The sequence below is a fragment of the Diabrotica virgifera genome, chromosome 10 (genome assembly GCF_917563875.1).
Source record: "Diabrotica virgifera virgifera chromosome 10, PGI_DIABVI_V3a".
In the NCBI taxonomy this organism is placed as follows: domain Eukaryota; kingdom Metazoa; phylum Arthropoda; class Insecta; order Coleoptera; family Chrysomelidae; genus Diabrotica; species Diabrotica virgifera.
The window spans coordinates 141,450,546-141,465,967 of NC_065452.1; the positions used below are offsets into that span (position 1 = coordinate 141,450,546).

Genomic DNA, 15,422 nt, shown 5'->3' on the forward strand with positions numbered 1-15,422 from the left:
GTGCAGGGGTGTGATTTCTGAATCTCAGCACGGTTTTTGCAGACAAAAATCCACAGTAACGAATCTAATTTGCTACCAATCTGATCTCTTAAAGTATATGGAAGATCGTAAGCAGATTGATGCTATTTATACGGATTTCAGTAAGGCATTTGATAGTGTTGATCACCAAATTCTCCTTAATAAATTGGCATCAATAGGTTTTCATGTCCATTTTGTTGAGTGGGTTAAAAACTTTTATCTGGTTAATAACTTTTATCAACGAGTTAAAGTGGGTGGTCTTTTTTCTGAAGTTATTACAGTAAGTTCTGGTGTTCCACAGGGTGCGCATACGTCTCCCCTGTTTTTTGACTTATTTGTTAATGATATCGTTAATTGCTTCTTATATAGTAAATGTTTAATGTAGGTCAAATTGATGTAAAATTTTGGCGAGTTGTGAATGATATTGAGGATCAGAAACTTTTACAGGCTGATATGGATCGCTTATTTGATTGGTGCATTTGCAATAATCTTCAGTTATGTGTTGAGAAGTGTTGTTATATTAGTTTTTCCCATAAGTTAAACAGAATTGATACTGCTTATCACATAGACAGTAAACCTCTTAGATATGTCTCGTCTATTAAAGATCTAGGTGTTATCATGGATGAAAAGCTCTCATTTGTCGAACATATCAATCCATTATCCGTAAAAGCTTCTAAATTACTTGGATTTGTTAAAAGAAACTCTAAATACTTCTCTATTGATGCTGTTAAGTTAATCTATTGTTGTCTAGTCAGATCTATATTAGAATATTGTTCGGTAGTTTGGTCTCCGTACCATCAAATTCATATTGACACTATTGAAAAAGTCCAACATAAGTTCCTAAAATACTGTGCTTATAAAACTCAGACGTATATTGAGAACCATGATTACACTGGGATTGAGCAACGTTTATCATTAGCTCCCCTTAGTGTTAGGCGTGATATTTCGGGAGGTGTCTTTGTTTTCAAAATCATTAATGGACTTATTGATTGTCCCAGTTTGTTGGATAGTATAAGATTTAATGTTCCATATCCAGGTTTACGCTACAATGTTACCTTTAACATAGAACCTTGTTTGCCTTTCACAGAACATCCTACGGTAGTAACATGCCTTTAGATAGATATATGTGCTATCTTAACGGTTTTGATATGGATCTGTTTAATATAAGCCTGGGCCAACTGAGGAGATCTCTTGCCATGTGATAATTAGGTTTCATCTTGCAATGTTGTTGTATTTTATTATTGTATTTGTGTTTTGTATAATTTTATTGATTTGTTTCAGTTACATGTGTACATTTTATATTTTATTTTTCTAACTGTTATGTTTTGAATATTTTGCCTGGTGATTTTTCAAGTCTTTGCTTTTCTTATTTTTACTTTTTATATTTCAATGAATGATTGTACCTCATTTTTTATTGTGTTTATTGTATTTTTACTGTTAATGGGGTTTTCCCGTGGGTAAATAAATAAATAAATAAAAATTCGTTAAGGTAGCACGCTTAAGGAAGAATCACATTATCCGTTCGGGCACTTAGCGTTTCGTTTCCGAAAAATATAGAAACCTGATTTTAAAAGGAGTTGTCTGATACTATACGCTCCGGACAGTATGAATTGTTCATATTTAAAACCATAAAATCAATATTTTTCGGAAACGAAACGCTACGTGCCCGAACGGATAAATATGAATATTCCTTTAGATGAATAGGGCATGTAATCAAGTGAGAGGAAGACGCCATAGTCAGAAAAGTTTTTGATCGAAGAGGATCGATATGACAACGAGCAAGAGGAAGATTGAGACTTGGGTACCAAGACAACCTAGAAAATTATTTAAAATCTATTGGAATTAGGGGATGGAGAAGAGTTGCCAGAGACAGGGGCGAATGGAGGATTGTCTTGAAGTAGGCTTTTTATGTGCAAAGTGTGCAATGCACACGGGCGCCATCCTTTAAATAAAAATTAATTTTAAAACAAAAGTTGAGAAATTAAATAGGATTAGGTATAAATACACACGAAACATATTTAAATTAAGTGACTGCGATCTTTTAAAACGTTGTTTTGTTCTTGAAGAATGACTGACAGATCAGGATAATAAGGATAGGTATAGACTCCAATTATTTGTTTAATGAAATTAAGTCCTGAAAAATTATTACTTAAACGAGGTAAAAATTTAAAAAATCGGCTCCTATATAAGCCAGCCTGTAAACTATTCACTGGCCGTAACTCTACCTATAGCCCAGTAAATGGACGTGAAATACGGCGATACCGTGTAATTTTCAGGGTGACCAACGAATTGCACGAAAATTTGGATGTAGGTTCTACCCTTACCCTCCACTTCAAAGTTGGACTTGTGTCGTTGGTTGCTTTTGCTTGGGGGTGAATATTATCCCTTCTCGGTGGTGAAAAAATATAGGTTTAAAATACCTAGGTCCAGAAATGGATAAACTGACTAATTCTAAGCAACTTTTGCTCTAGAGAGTTTTGTAACTGAATCAATACTTTTTGAGTTATTTGCGAGTGAAAATGTTTATTTTTCAACAAAAAAACACGCTTTTAGACGGTTTTTCGTAAATAACTTAAAAGCTAAAAAAAGGAAAAAATGGTGTGTTCATGAAGACTATAGACCCAGTAAAAGCAAAATTGGAGCTCATGAGAAAAACGTTCTTATTCGTCAAATTCCAAATCGAATATTTCAACGTGAAATATCCAAAAAAAATGAAGCACTTTTCGGGGAAAACTCATTAAAACTTATGACTTCTAAACTTCAGTTTTTTGCTTTATTTCAAGCACCTACCATCTACCTACCTTCTAAAAAATAAATAAATAAACATGAACCAAAATGCCTAAGGGGCGCCAAAATCCTTTTTGCACACAGGCGCCAGCACAGGCGCCAGCAGCCCTTACGGAGGCCCTGGCTTTGATTCATAAAGAATTGCCACTGATGATGATGATTAAATACTACTAATTACTACGAATCAATTATTATTTATCCAAAACAATTAATGAAAAAATTACGTCTCTTTCTAAAAATATCCCTAGACTTTTCCGACGTGTGTATATGAACTGTACGAAAAGGAAAAATTATTAGTTTCGTAGTATTAGAAAAGTTTTCGTTTTTGAAGCATTTATAGGCCGGCCCGATGTTGGAATAGCAAGACCATCCGACCAAGTCGGTCAGCCTGACTGTCGGGATGACTACTTTTTGTCGTGCGACAAGCCTAAACAGGCTCCAACCGTCAGACCCGACAGTCAGGTGGTCAGGTCGGGACGTGTGTAGGCGTTTTTAGGAACATGATATCTAACTGGCATGTGTAAGGTGCGTTATCCTTATCGCATCATGCATACATATGCTTTGAGATAAGCTCAGTTAAACAGGAACCAAGGTTTTATAGAGACCCTAAGGTGACCCACGGGTAATCTTTAATAGGGATCTTAAAACAAGGGTACATAATTATCCTAAAGACCAAAAAACAACGTTGAGGTTGAGCTGGCAGTAGACTGGCAACATGCAATAGTAGTCTCAAATGACGAAAACTGCCCGTTAAAATAAAGTAGCCCGCCCAGACAAGTAACTTGGTGGATAAAGAGATGTCTGGCCTAGAGATTTAACATATCGGAAAAAAACGGGAAAAATTGGGGAAAAACAGGTTTTTTCCGTTTTTTTCCAGACCATTGGAAAAATTGGAAAAAATGGGAAAATTTAAATATTTTTTCATTAAGACTTGAAACGTGCAAAAATACCAATTTTCAACTCGTTTAAATATATTTTGTAATAATAATAATATCTAAGATATATTTATTATGTACAAACATGTAGTATATAGGGTCAAAAATTATAATTATTATCTAATAATTCAAAGCATTAAAACCGAAACTTCAAACGTAGAAAGCACATTATTTAACCAAAGCGCTCAGTGGTATATTTTCATCTGAGTCTAAATCTGAATCTTCAGACCAAGCATCTGATTCAGACTCGAAATCAGCCTCATCATCCTGGATGGATAAAACAACATAATTTTTGTCAGTCTCTCCTAAAAGTGGATCTGGTCTAGCATCGTAAATGAATAAGTATCTGCTTTTCGTTTATAACCAAATTTAAATGAATAGCAAAAACTTCTGAATTTTTTCCTGTGATAATATATTTCGTTTGCTTGTACGACCGATATATTGTATGAGACCGTGTAAAGACCAGTTTCTTTCTTAAGAGGCGGAAGATGGAGATCCCTTTAAAATTCGGGAGGCAATTGGCATAAGTGGCTGCGATGTACACAAACCTTGCCACCATATAACGGGATGAGAATATTCGCACTATCCCATAAAGAATTTCGACCAAAAGAATCCAGTTTTTGTTCTAAATTGTGCCAGATTTGCCACCACCTTCCCTACATCTAGGTTTAGGGCTTGTCAATATGAGGGCGGTTTGCCAACGTCGACTGCGCGGTTTTCCTGTTTTCCTTGGTAACTTCAAAGGCGGCATTAGGGTGAGATCAAGTAAAACAGGTAAAACGCGCAGTCCACTCGGCAAACCGCCCTCATATGGACAAGCCCTTAGTGAATGAGCCGTTTCAGCAATATAAGTCTATAGCTTCCATTAGCTGGTTTTCATTCAAATGTTCTCCTTTAAGGCGAGCACCAAGAAGATTGACTGCAAAATGAATCGGTTTAGAACAAAATTCGTAACCTTCTTTTTTTTCTTTCTTTATGATCTTGGCATAGCAAATTAGCCAGGTAACGTTCTTCAACATATTATTTTAGCAAGCTTTCGATAAGAGAACTAGCTGGTCAACTTGTTGGGAATATTTAATATTGTCTGTTATATACTTAGATATTAAAGACAAAGATATATCGTCTATTAAAGACAAAGGCACTTCTGATAATATAGATCTATCCGATTCTACTAAATTTATCGATTTTGATACGGGATGCAGAATTTGTTTAGTATATTGTAGCAAATTTTAATTTTTTCGTATTTTTCCTTTTTTTTCCTGTTTTTTCCGGAAAAAACAGGTTTTTTTCCTGCACCCAATTTTTCCGGAAATTTTAAATCTCTAGTCTGGCCTCAGAAGAGAAAGTCTTGTATTGTTTTTATATCTAATAGGACGAAGAAATCAGGTAATTGGGGAGCATATAGAGCTAAATTGAAAACTTTATTATAATAAGACAATATTATCCGCTAAAAATAAATCCTGGAGGAAATTCTATGAAAATATTGAAAGTGTCTCTGAAAATGCCAGGGTTAACAGAATCCGCAAGACAGATAAAATTAATAAACCCAAGTCAATTAAATTGCCCAATGGGAAGTATATAGACACAGATTAGGAGGCTGTCGTTTTAAGAGTTGTAGTGAGAAACGTTCAACAACTGTTCCCTTTCTCTTTTGTAAATTACTCTGTGATTTAAAAATATATTCCGGTGTGCATTATTTTATGATTTGACAGACAAACAAGAAGATGAAGACGAAGGTGTCAAAATTTTAAACGCGTTTTTCTCAAAACTACTTTTTCAAAGGCGGTGGTCATTGTAACTCAAAAACTACTTGACCAATCCACCTGAAATTTTGCATAGATTTTTTTAGACATTTCTTGAGGTAACATTGTCGAGATATATTTGTTTTTATGTTTATTTTTTGTTTAACAATAATAAATATGTTGATTTTTACCCTTTTGTTACAAAGATCTTATTTTTTTTACTTCCGAGTGATACCAAGAACTCAAAAACAAAAAACTCGAGAGCGTTACCTGGAAAAACTCATAAGCTAATAAAATCTTTTTGAATTTTTTGTTTCACATAATTCAGTGACGAGTTCTGATGTCCAAAGCAAAATCCATTTTTTTGTAGATGTCTGTAAAAATTTGGCTTATTTTTCAATATTTTTCCTTAAAAATGTTTTTGAATATTTTTTTTTGAATTGCGCTTAATACGCTTATTTAATTTAAAAATAAAATAATTGTACCATAGTTTAAAAAAATCACAAAAATGTACTGGAAATGTTGATTTCAAACAATACTCCCCCACCCACCCTTAACAACGTTAACAAAGAAGGTTGGCACTTTGAGCAATAAGTAACTGCTTATTTTATAATAATCTTTTTTGAAAATTATTTCCAGATTGGAGATCAAAACAAACGAAAAATGCAATACTTAATTTGTATTTATGTTCTTGCCTACGCCATGAAAATTGTTAATGAGTTATGTAATAATTCTATTGTAAATGGTTGGCCATTAAATAAAATTAGCAAAATAGTTAAATGCCCCACACAAGTAATCAAAACATCATAAAATCAAAAAAGTGCAGATAAAAAATGAAAACAACAGTGTTATTGATTCTGAAAATATAATAACAACACCCTATAAGTACAATTGTTAATATATAAAGATCCTACCTGTGTAAATGGTGAATTTTGGCTTGTCATCACTCTCTAGGTTCCACCATAATAGTCACTGGAATAGAATATAAATTGATATTAAAATATGCAATGAATAACCTTACAGTGACTACCATAAAAGTGTAATATTGTACTTACTTTGAATAAATACTAAAGTCAAAATATAACAATAGAAGTTACCTACCATCTGAATATACAGAGTGAGTTTTATGTATGGAACGCCTTAATTATCTCGGAAACGTCTTGCACAATTTTTAAAAATTTTGGTGGGTAAGGGTCTTATAATGCGGCTGATAGTACAGAGGCATTTACATAGTTGTCAGATCTCCCGTTTTTCTAGAAATCTAATGAATCTTATTTCAAATAAATAGAACACCCTGTATTCTTTGAGTTTTGAAATCCTTAAGAAATACTGATTATTTCTTATGTAATATTACCTATACCTAAATGCCGATATTTCGGAGTTATTGCTACATTTTAAAACATAAAAACCATTTTTTTTTGGCACGGGCAAACATTGGATCATTGGAAATAAAGCTCTTTTGTAATTTTTCATTTTCAAGTTATAAACAATTTAAAACTGAAAAAAAAAAACGAAAAATGGCGATTTTCAAGGCTCAATAACATAAGTAAAAAAATGTAATCTTTGATATTTCGAAGTACAGTAGAACCTCGATTATCCGGGTGCGGATTATCCGTACTGCGGATTATCCGTGCTAAGTTGCGTTTTTGAGGTTTTATCAAAATAGCGTCATCGTAAATCACTTGACGGAAACTCTATATGGCGAAAGAGAGACTCATAATGAAAGATTTATTTTTTCTGTTATTTTTTATGGTAGATACATATGTATGTGTATACGTACATAATATGTATTATACATAAGAAATACATGTTCGGTACATACCAAAATTCAAGCTCAAATCTTGTTTTATCAGTTTCCGATAAGTAATTTGGGCTTATTTCATTCTAAAACACCGTAAGCCTGATCGCCCATCCTCTCATAAGCGCTTCATTAACAATTGAAAAACTATGTTTTAGATTAAAACATGCCCAAAATTTTAGGCACTTCAAAATTTCAAAAAATTATATTTTACACTTGTCTTTTTAAGCCTTAAAAATCGTCATTTTTAGTTTTTTTTCAGTTTTAAATTTTTTGTAACTCAAAAAACGATGAACTTTAAAAAAATATATAAAACAACTTTTTTTGTTCCCAATGATCCAAAGAATCCAAAAAAATGTCTGCCTGTGCAGATGTGAAAAAATTGATTTTTATAAGTTGGTTTAAAAATAAATTTAGCAATAACTCCGAAAATACAGCATTTAGGCATGGGGAATATTAAATGAAAAATAATCAGCATTTCTTAAGGACTTCAAAACGCAAAGAATATATAGAGTGTTCCATTTGAGATAAGAAAGTTCATTAGATTTATAGAAAAACGGAAGATCTGGCAACAATGTAAACACCACTATAACACAGACCGCTTTAGGCCGATGCCACATTATGCGTTTTGAACGGATGCGGTGAAAACGCATCCGTTTCCAACGCAACCGGACCGACCTGTCACACTATGCGTTTAGTCTGGTGCAGGTAGTAAGCGCGTACCGATGACTCAAAACGCATCCGCTTCCAACGCAACCGGACCGATCTGTCACACTATGCGTTTTCACCGGATGCGTCGGAAACGCATCCGGTCAAAACGCATAATGTGGCATCGGCCTTAGAAAACCCTATCCACCAAAATCTATAAAAATCGTGCAAGCCGTTTCCGAGATAATTGAGGAGTTCCATACATAAAACTCACTCTGTATACACTGACCCACAAAAATAACCGGATACTAATGTACACTTCCCCAAGAAATTTATTTATTTATTTTCAACGGGCTACTGCCCAATAAGATTACAAGTTTATAAGTCCAATATACAAAATACACAAAATACATGTGTCAATAATAAGTAAAATACAATAAAATAGTAATAATAAAACAATAATACAATAAAATATAAATATCACAAACTTAATCACACAAATCAGATTTATATATCACATTAATGACTATCTATCCAACAACTACTCAAACAAACATACGTCTGAGGCCAGAGATGAATTCAGACTTTGGTGCAAAGAAATCTAAAGCAGGGTGAATATTTGCCCATCTTAGTGCTCGAGATAAAAAGTTGTTATATGCATAGTTGGTTCTATGGATAGGAACATAGAATGTTTGATTTAATCAAGTTCTATGGAGAGGTACATGGAGACCGACCTGCTCAAGTAGCTGAGGACACAAAACTGTTGAATTAATTATGCCATAGAGCATCCTTGCATCCTTAATTACTCGTCGGTCACGCAGTGAGAGAATACCCAATTGGGTTTCAATTTGATAATAATTTAACTGATTTAACTCAAAATGTATACCCAGTTTATATGCTATGTACCTTAAGAACTTGTGTTGGACTGTCTCGATTTTTGTTATGTAAATATTGTAAGATGGAGACCAAACACAAGAACAATACTCTAGATGAGGTCTAACTAAAGAACAATATAGTAATTTAATTGCTTCAATATTCTGAAAGTCTCTAGTGCATCTTTTTATAAAACCAAGCATTTGTAAAGATTTGGAAATTTTTGACGTATAATGTGATTCAAATAAAAGTTTACAGTCTAAATTAATTCCCAAATCACGAATTTCAGTAACCCAGTCAACAGGAATATTCTGTATATTATAATTATATTCTATTGGGTCTCTCGATCGTCCAAAAGAAATAGCATGACACTTAGATTCATTCAGGGCCATGGCATTCCGCATACACCACTCACTGAACCGATCAAGATCATGTTGAAGATTAATACAATCTTCTGTATTGTTGATAATTGTATAGAACTTTAGATCATCTGCAAAAAGCAGAGGTGAACTGTGTAGGAAGCAGTGGTGTATATCATTGATGAATATGTTAAATAACAGGGGCCCCAAATGTGAACCCTGAGGTACTCCTGAATGAACCTTAATCTCACTGGAAACAAAATCCCTGATACGCACCATCTGAACTCGGCCCATCAAGTATGTTCTCAGCCACTCAAGGAGTGGGCCATTAACACCCATTTGTTTAAGTTTAAATATTAAAATATTATGGTTGACCCGATCAAAGGCCTTGGAGAAATCGGGGTATAGTGCATGTACCCTACAACCCCTCTCCAACGCCTTCCTCAGGAAGTCCACAAATACTAGTGTGTTACATTCGGTTGATCTGCTATTCCGAAATCCAAAGTGTTGGTCTACTAGTTGTTTTTCAAGTGAAGCTTTAAGATAGTCACATACAAAACATTCAAATATCTTTGGTATTACACTAATTATACTAATGGGCCTGTAATTATTCACCAATGAATTATCTCCCGCTTTATAAATGGGTGTTAAAAAACTATTTTTCCAACATTCTGGAAATTCACCCTTATTTAAGGATAGATTAAAGATGTGAAAAAGAGGTCTGGATAATATAAAACAACAGTTCTTGAGAAAGCTAGGAGGCAATCCATCAGGACCAGGACCCTTATTCGCATCCAGTTCTGATAATTTTAGATAAATATCAGATACAGTTATGTTGAAACCAGTCAGAATAGTAAGACCAAATGTAGGTGAGTCACTGGGTATGACACATATTTGAGTGGAATATACTGTAGAAAAATATTCTGCAAAAAGATTTACAATATCTGGTCCGTGACCGGATTCAACACCACCATACCTCAACACAGAGGGCATAGAGGGCTTTCCTCTCCGTGAATTCACAAATGACCAAAATCCCTTCAAATTATTTCTTATTGATAATTCTGTTAAGTAAATATGATTTCTGTAGCTTTCAGCTTTTAACAATTTACAATTAGCCCTCAGCTGTGAAATTAATGCAAATATCCTAAATCTGTTGTGTGATTTTTTTAATATGTTATAGTCTTATTCTTTAAGAATGTCACTGTAATAATGTTGTTGCTAGATAGGTTAATTATTGTTATTGTATACCAGGTGTACCATCGAATAAACGGTTTTCGCTCCACGCTTTTCTTTAACGAATGTGTTAGATTTTTTCAATTTTTTTATTTTTTCTTTTTAGTTGATTTTTTTATAATAATGTTACTCGTAACTAAAGAAAAGCGTTTCTTAAAAAAATTTTTTTCATATTTTTTTATTTTTTACTTTTTAGTCTTACACTTTTCAAACATTAAAATATATCATCATGTTTATTATAATATGTATAAAACATGTGATGTACAAACATGAAAAGTAGTCGGAATCGGCAAAAAATTTGAAACTTTATTGTTTATTTATGAAGCATAACGTAAACAATTAACGTAAAAAGTGAAATTATGTATAGTTCATATCATTAGCTACTATCCGTAAAAGTTTCAAGTTTCGTCATTGTAAAAAACAAGAGAGTTAAGATAGTTTATTTAAACGATAGTTTAAACTCGAGTTGAATTCGAGTTTTGGTTGAAGTTTTATTTCGTATCGTATTGAAATTTGACACGAATAAGCGCCAATTTTTATATCAACAAATATATGAGCGTTCAAAATTTGAAACTTTATTGTTTAGTTATGAAGCATAACGTAAACAATTAATGTAAAAAGTGAAATTCTGGATAGCTCATATCAATTTGTAAAAGTTTCAATTTTCTTCATTGTAAAAAACAAGAGAATTTAAGCATTTTCCGTTAAATAAAATCGTCTTTTTATTTAAACGATAGTTTAAACTCGTAGTAAGACTACGATCCCGACACCAATATGGTAGAAGAGAATTTGATTATATAAGTAAAACTACGATAAAAACACGAATTTTTTGAATTCGAGTTTTGGTTGAAGTTTTATTTCGCATCGTATTGAAATTTGACACAAATAAGCGCCAATTTTTATATCAACAAATATATGAGCGTTCAAAATTTGAAACTTTATTGTTTAGTGATGAAGCATAACGTAAACAATTAACGTAAAAAGTGAAATTCTGTACAGTTCATATCATTAGCACAAACACCTCAGTATTTGTGGTCTTAAGTCTGATAATGTCAAGTTATGAATCATAAAAAACAACCATATGTACAGGGTTATTCACTATATTTCGACCCCCCTGTAAACTGCTTTATTTACAGAATTAGAAAAAAATGTAAAATACAAAAGTTATTCGATTTTTACATTATGATTTTTTTAACATATGAAGAGTACAGGGGAAAAACAAGGACTGTCACTTTTTCATGAATTTTGGCTTTTCTCGCCATGTGGTAGCAAAAACTGAGTACTGTCGACCAGACTATCGATTCAGAACAATAACCAGAAAGATCCGTCTATACAGGGTGTTTCATTGGGAAACGGAAATACATATTTGGTACACATATGTCTCATTCAAAACCCAAACGACCGACATACTAACCATAAGAAAAATCCAGGTCCGGATTAACAAAAAATTATAAAGTAATTGTGACCTTAAAACAACACCCTGTATATTGAAATTTTGAAAATCTGTTTGCATATTTGAAAAGAGCACAAAAAAGTAAGTTTAATGGTTCGCTTCAATTTTTCGGCCAGACAATTTTATGACTTTAATTTTGAAATTATATTGAATTTTTTAAGAACTTTGACATTAAAAAGCAGATATTACAGTAGAACCCCGCAAATCCGAACTAATTGGGGGGACAGCCTGTTCGGATTCCGAAAAGTTCGGATTATCCGAAAGTTAGCCTAAGAAGCTAACGAAGATGATTTTTAAAAGATTTGGACTGCCACCGATCCCTTTATAAAACTCTATCCGCACGTTTATGCCTCCAATATTCTAAAGCTGAAAAATATTTAGATCACTGAAATATTAAATCGCTAACGCCAGTAGTTTTGTTTCGTCACGGGACATGGGAATTCGGCCATGTAAATGATTCATTTAATTTGTAATCTGGATATTGATTACACTATGTTTCTCATGTTTCTTATCTTTTCAATGTTTTCGTTCCTAGTATACCATGGAAAATGTGTATTATGCACATTCCTTTATTGATTGTGTTTAGTCTAACTCGACGCTTTTATTCACCCATTAGTGTTCCAGTGTTTAATACTGTAGCTAGCATCTTACGTAATTATTTTCTCACATAATAAACATGTTTTTAAATTTTTATTTTGAATTTTTTAAAATTTTTTTCCCTTTCCGTTGGTTCGGATTTGCCGAAAGTTCGGATTTGCGGGGTTCTACTGTATTAACTTTTAGTTATAAAATATTAAATTTAATGATTAAACACTCATTCTAAAAATAATCAATACTTATTTACCACATTGGAACGACCCAATTACTAATGACAAGAAAAATCCAGGTCCGGATTAAGAAAAAAATACAAAGTAATTGTGACCTTGAACCAACACTCTGTATATTGAAATTTTAAAAATTTGTCTGCGCATTTTAACCCGGCACCTGCCACGTGGGGTGCTACCAGCACCCCATAACACATTTTTATCAAATATTTGGTATTTCAAGTTTGGTAACAGAGCTGTGCGCCATAGTAGCTTTCTATAATATTATATAGCATAGATGTGTTAGTGTTTGAAGTGGTTATTTAGTGTCATTCTGAACTTATAGCTTTAAAGTCGAATAAGGGTGCCATCATCTAGCACTTTAAGTTTTAATTTTTTTTTTGTATTTTTGATAAACAGGTCAAATTTACATTTCTTTATTGAAATAACCGATTTAAATTATTAATATAGACTCTACACTCACGAAGTCTTATTTTTTTTAGATATTTTACTTGACTTTATTTATTATGGCTTGGTACTTGCTAATTTGCTTATAACACCTTTTTCATTTTATTTTTAAACTTTTATGACATATTAGTGGCTAATAAGTTAATAAAACATGTTTTTTATATTCTTGTGTTACTTAACACATTATTTTGTTAGTTTTAGTAACACATTATTTTGATCATAGAAAATTTTTAAGGGGTGCTGTGAGCACCCCACGTGGCAGTTGGCGCCTTGCAAAGTCACGTGGCAGGTGCCGGGTTAAAAGAGCATGAAAAACTGTGATTAAGGGCTTATTTTAATTTTTTCGCCGTTGATTTAATTACATCAATTTTGAAATTATATTGAAATTTTAAAGAACTCTGTATTGTTAACTTTTAATAATAATTTAATGTTAATGAATCAATACTTATTTTAAAAATACTTAATACTTATTTACTACGCTGGCTTCATAGATTCTCTGGATTTGTAGCTATATGCACATCATTAAAAATTAGAATTGTAAGAATTGGGATATTTTAATGATTTAGTAAAGAATTAAAAAAACTGCTATATCTAATAAAACAAAAATTCGTTACAATTCAACAATTTAACATAAATTAAAAATATTTGAACTATAACAGTTGCTCAAAATGTCCGCCATTTTGTTCGATGCATTTCCTTGCTCGTTTTAAAATATTTCGAATCGATTTTCTAATTACATTGGGATTATTCTTAATTTTTCTGGCAGCTTCTTGTTACCTTGACAGAATTAATCAATATGATTTCAAAATTGCCGTAATTAAATCATCTGCGCAAAAATTTGACATGCACCTTTTAACGCAGTTTTTTATGCTCTTTTAAAATACACAAACAAATTTTAAAAATTTTAATATACAGGGTGTTGTTCCAAGGTCACAATTACTTTAAATTTTTTTCTTAATCCGGACCTGGATTTTTCTTGTCATTAGTAATTGGGTCGTTCCAATGTGGTAAATAAGTATTGATTATTTTGAAAATGAGTATTTATTGATTAACTTTAATAATTTATAACTAAAAGTTAATAATATCTGCTATTTAATGTCAAAGTTCTTAAAAAATTCAATATAATTTCAAAATAAAAGTCATAAAATTGTCTGGCCGAAAAATTGAAGCGAACCATTAAACTTACTTTTTTGTGCTCTTTTCAAATATGCAAACAGATTTTTAAAATTTCAATATACAGGGTGTTGTTTTAAGGTCACAATTACTTTATAATTTTTTGTTAAACCGGACCTGGATTTTTCTTACGATTAGTATGTCGGTCGTTTGGGTTTTGAATGAGACATATGTGTACCAAATATCAAAAAAATATACAGGGTGGTTCTAAAGTTATTGCTTAGGAAAGAAATGGGCAAAATCGATAAAACACCCTGTAACTGGGTTATAAAAGTCGGTAGTGCAAAAAATGTACTATATCTAGAACCGGCTCGGTGACCTCTATTCACCATTAAAGTATTTCCGTTTCCCAATGAAACACCCTGTATAAATTTTCTAAGAATTTGTATCCAGGCGAAGGACCAGGCTTGTCCACACGCCACTGAACAAAATAAAGAATGTCGGCAGTTTTTTGGTGCATTATTAAATTAATAAGTTAACATAGATTAATATTATATTACGATTATAGAATAAGAAATCCTAGAATTCTGCTAAGAATCTCCTAAGTAGTTTTTAGATATCATAAGAATTAAACCTTTATTGGTGTTTATCTCAATATGTATAAAATGTGACATTCCTTGTTTTTCCCCTGTACTCTTCATATTATATATCATACTGGTGATGTCATCCATCTGGGCGTGATGACGTAATCGACTATTTTTTTTAATGAGAATAGGGGTCGTGTGCTAGCTCATTTGAAAGGTTATTCAATTCTCTACTCAGTGATATAAACATTAGGATAATTATTTATACAGGATGTCCAAAAAATTTTTGAATTAAATTAGTTGACACAAAAAGAAGAATGTATGTAATTTATTTAATTCAAAATTTCTTCTACTGCTGTTAGAAAACAGAAATAAAAGTTTATTGCACAATCATCAATATCCAAGATGGCGGACGGAGTGAATGTGCCGTCACTTCTCTCTCAAATAGATGAAGGAACATTTGAAGATAAAACATTTAAATGTTGTAATACTAAGCCAAATAAAACGATAGTATGTGTGGTGTGCGGAAAAAGTTACCATATTTCCTGTGCCATCAAAAGCAAGTTAAAATGTTCTAAAATATGTGACACGCGCATGGTGTGTTGTGA

At 32.4% G+C, this 15,422-nt stretch overlaps 1 protein-coding gene across 1 annotated transcript in view; it reads right to left on the reverse strand.

The window, feature by feature from the left end:
* Positions 1-15,422, reverse strand: part of LOC126893239 (tyrosine-protein kinase CSK-like) — a 138,115-nt gene that overhangs the window by 113,675 nt on the left and 9,018 nt on the right. Inside the window, exon 2 of the mRNA XM_050663225.1 lies at positions 6,397-6,454. Coding sequence (XP_050519182.1) covers positions 6,397-6,426 — 30 coding nt within the window. The 5' untranslated portion in view covers positions 6,427-6,454. The remainder of the gene's footprint in view (positions 1-6,396; positions 6,455-15,422) is intronic.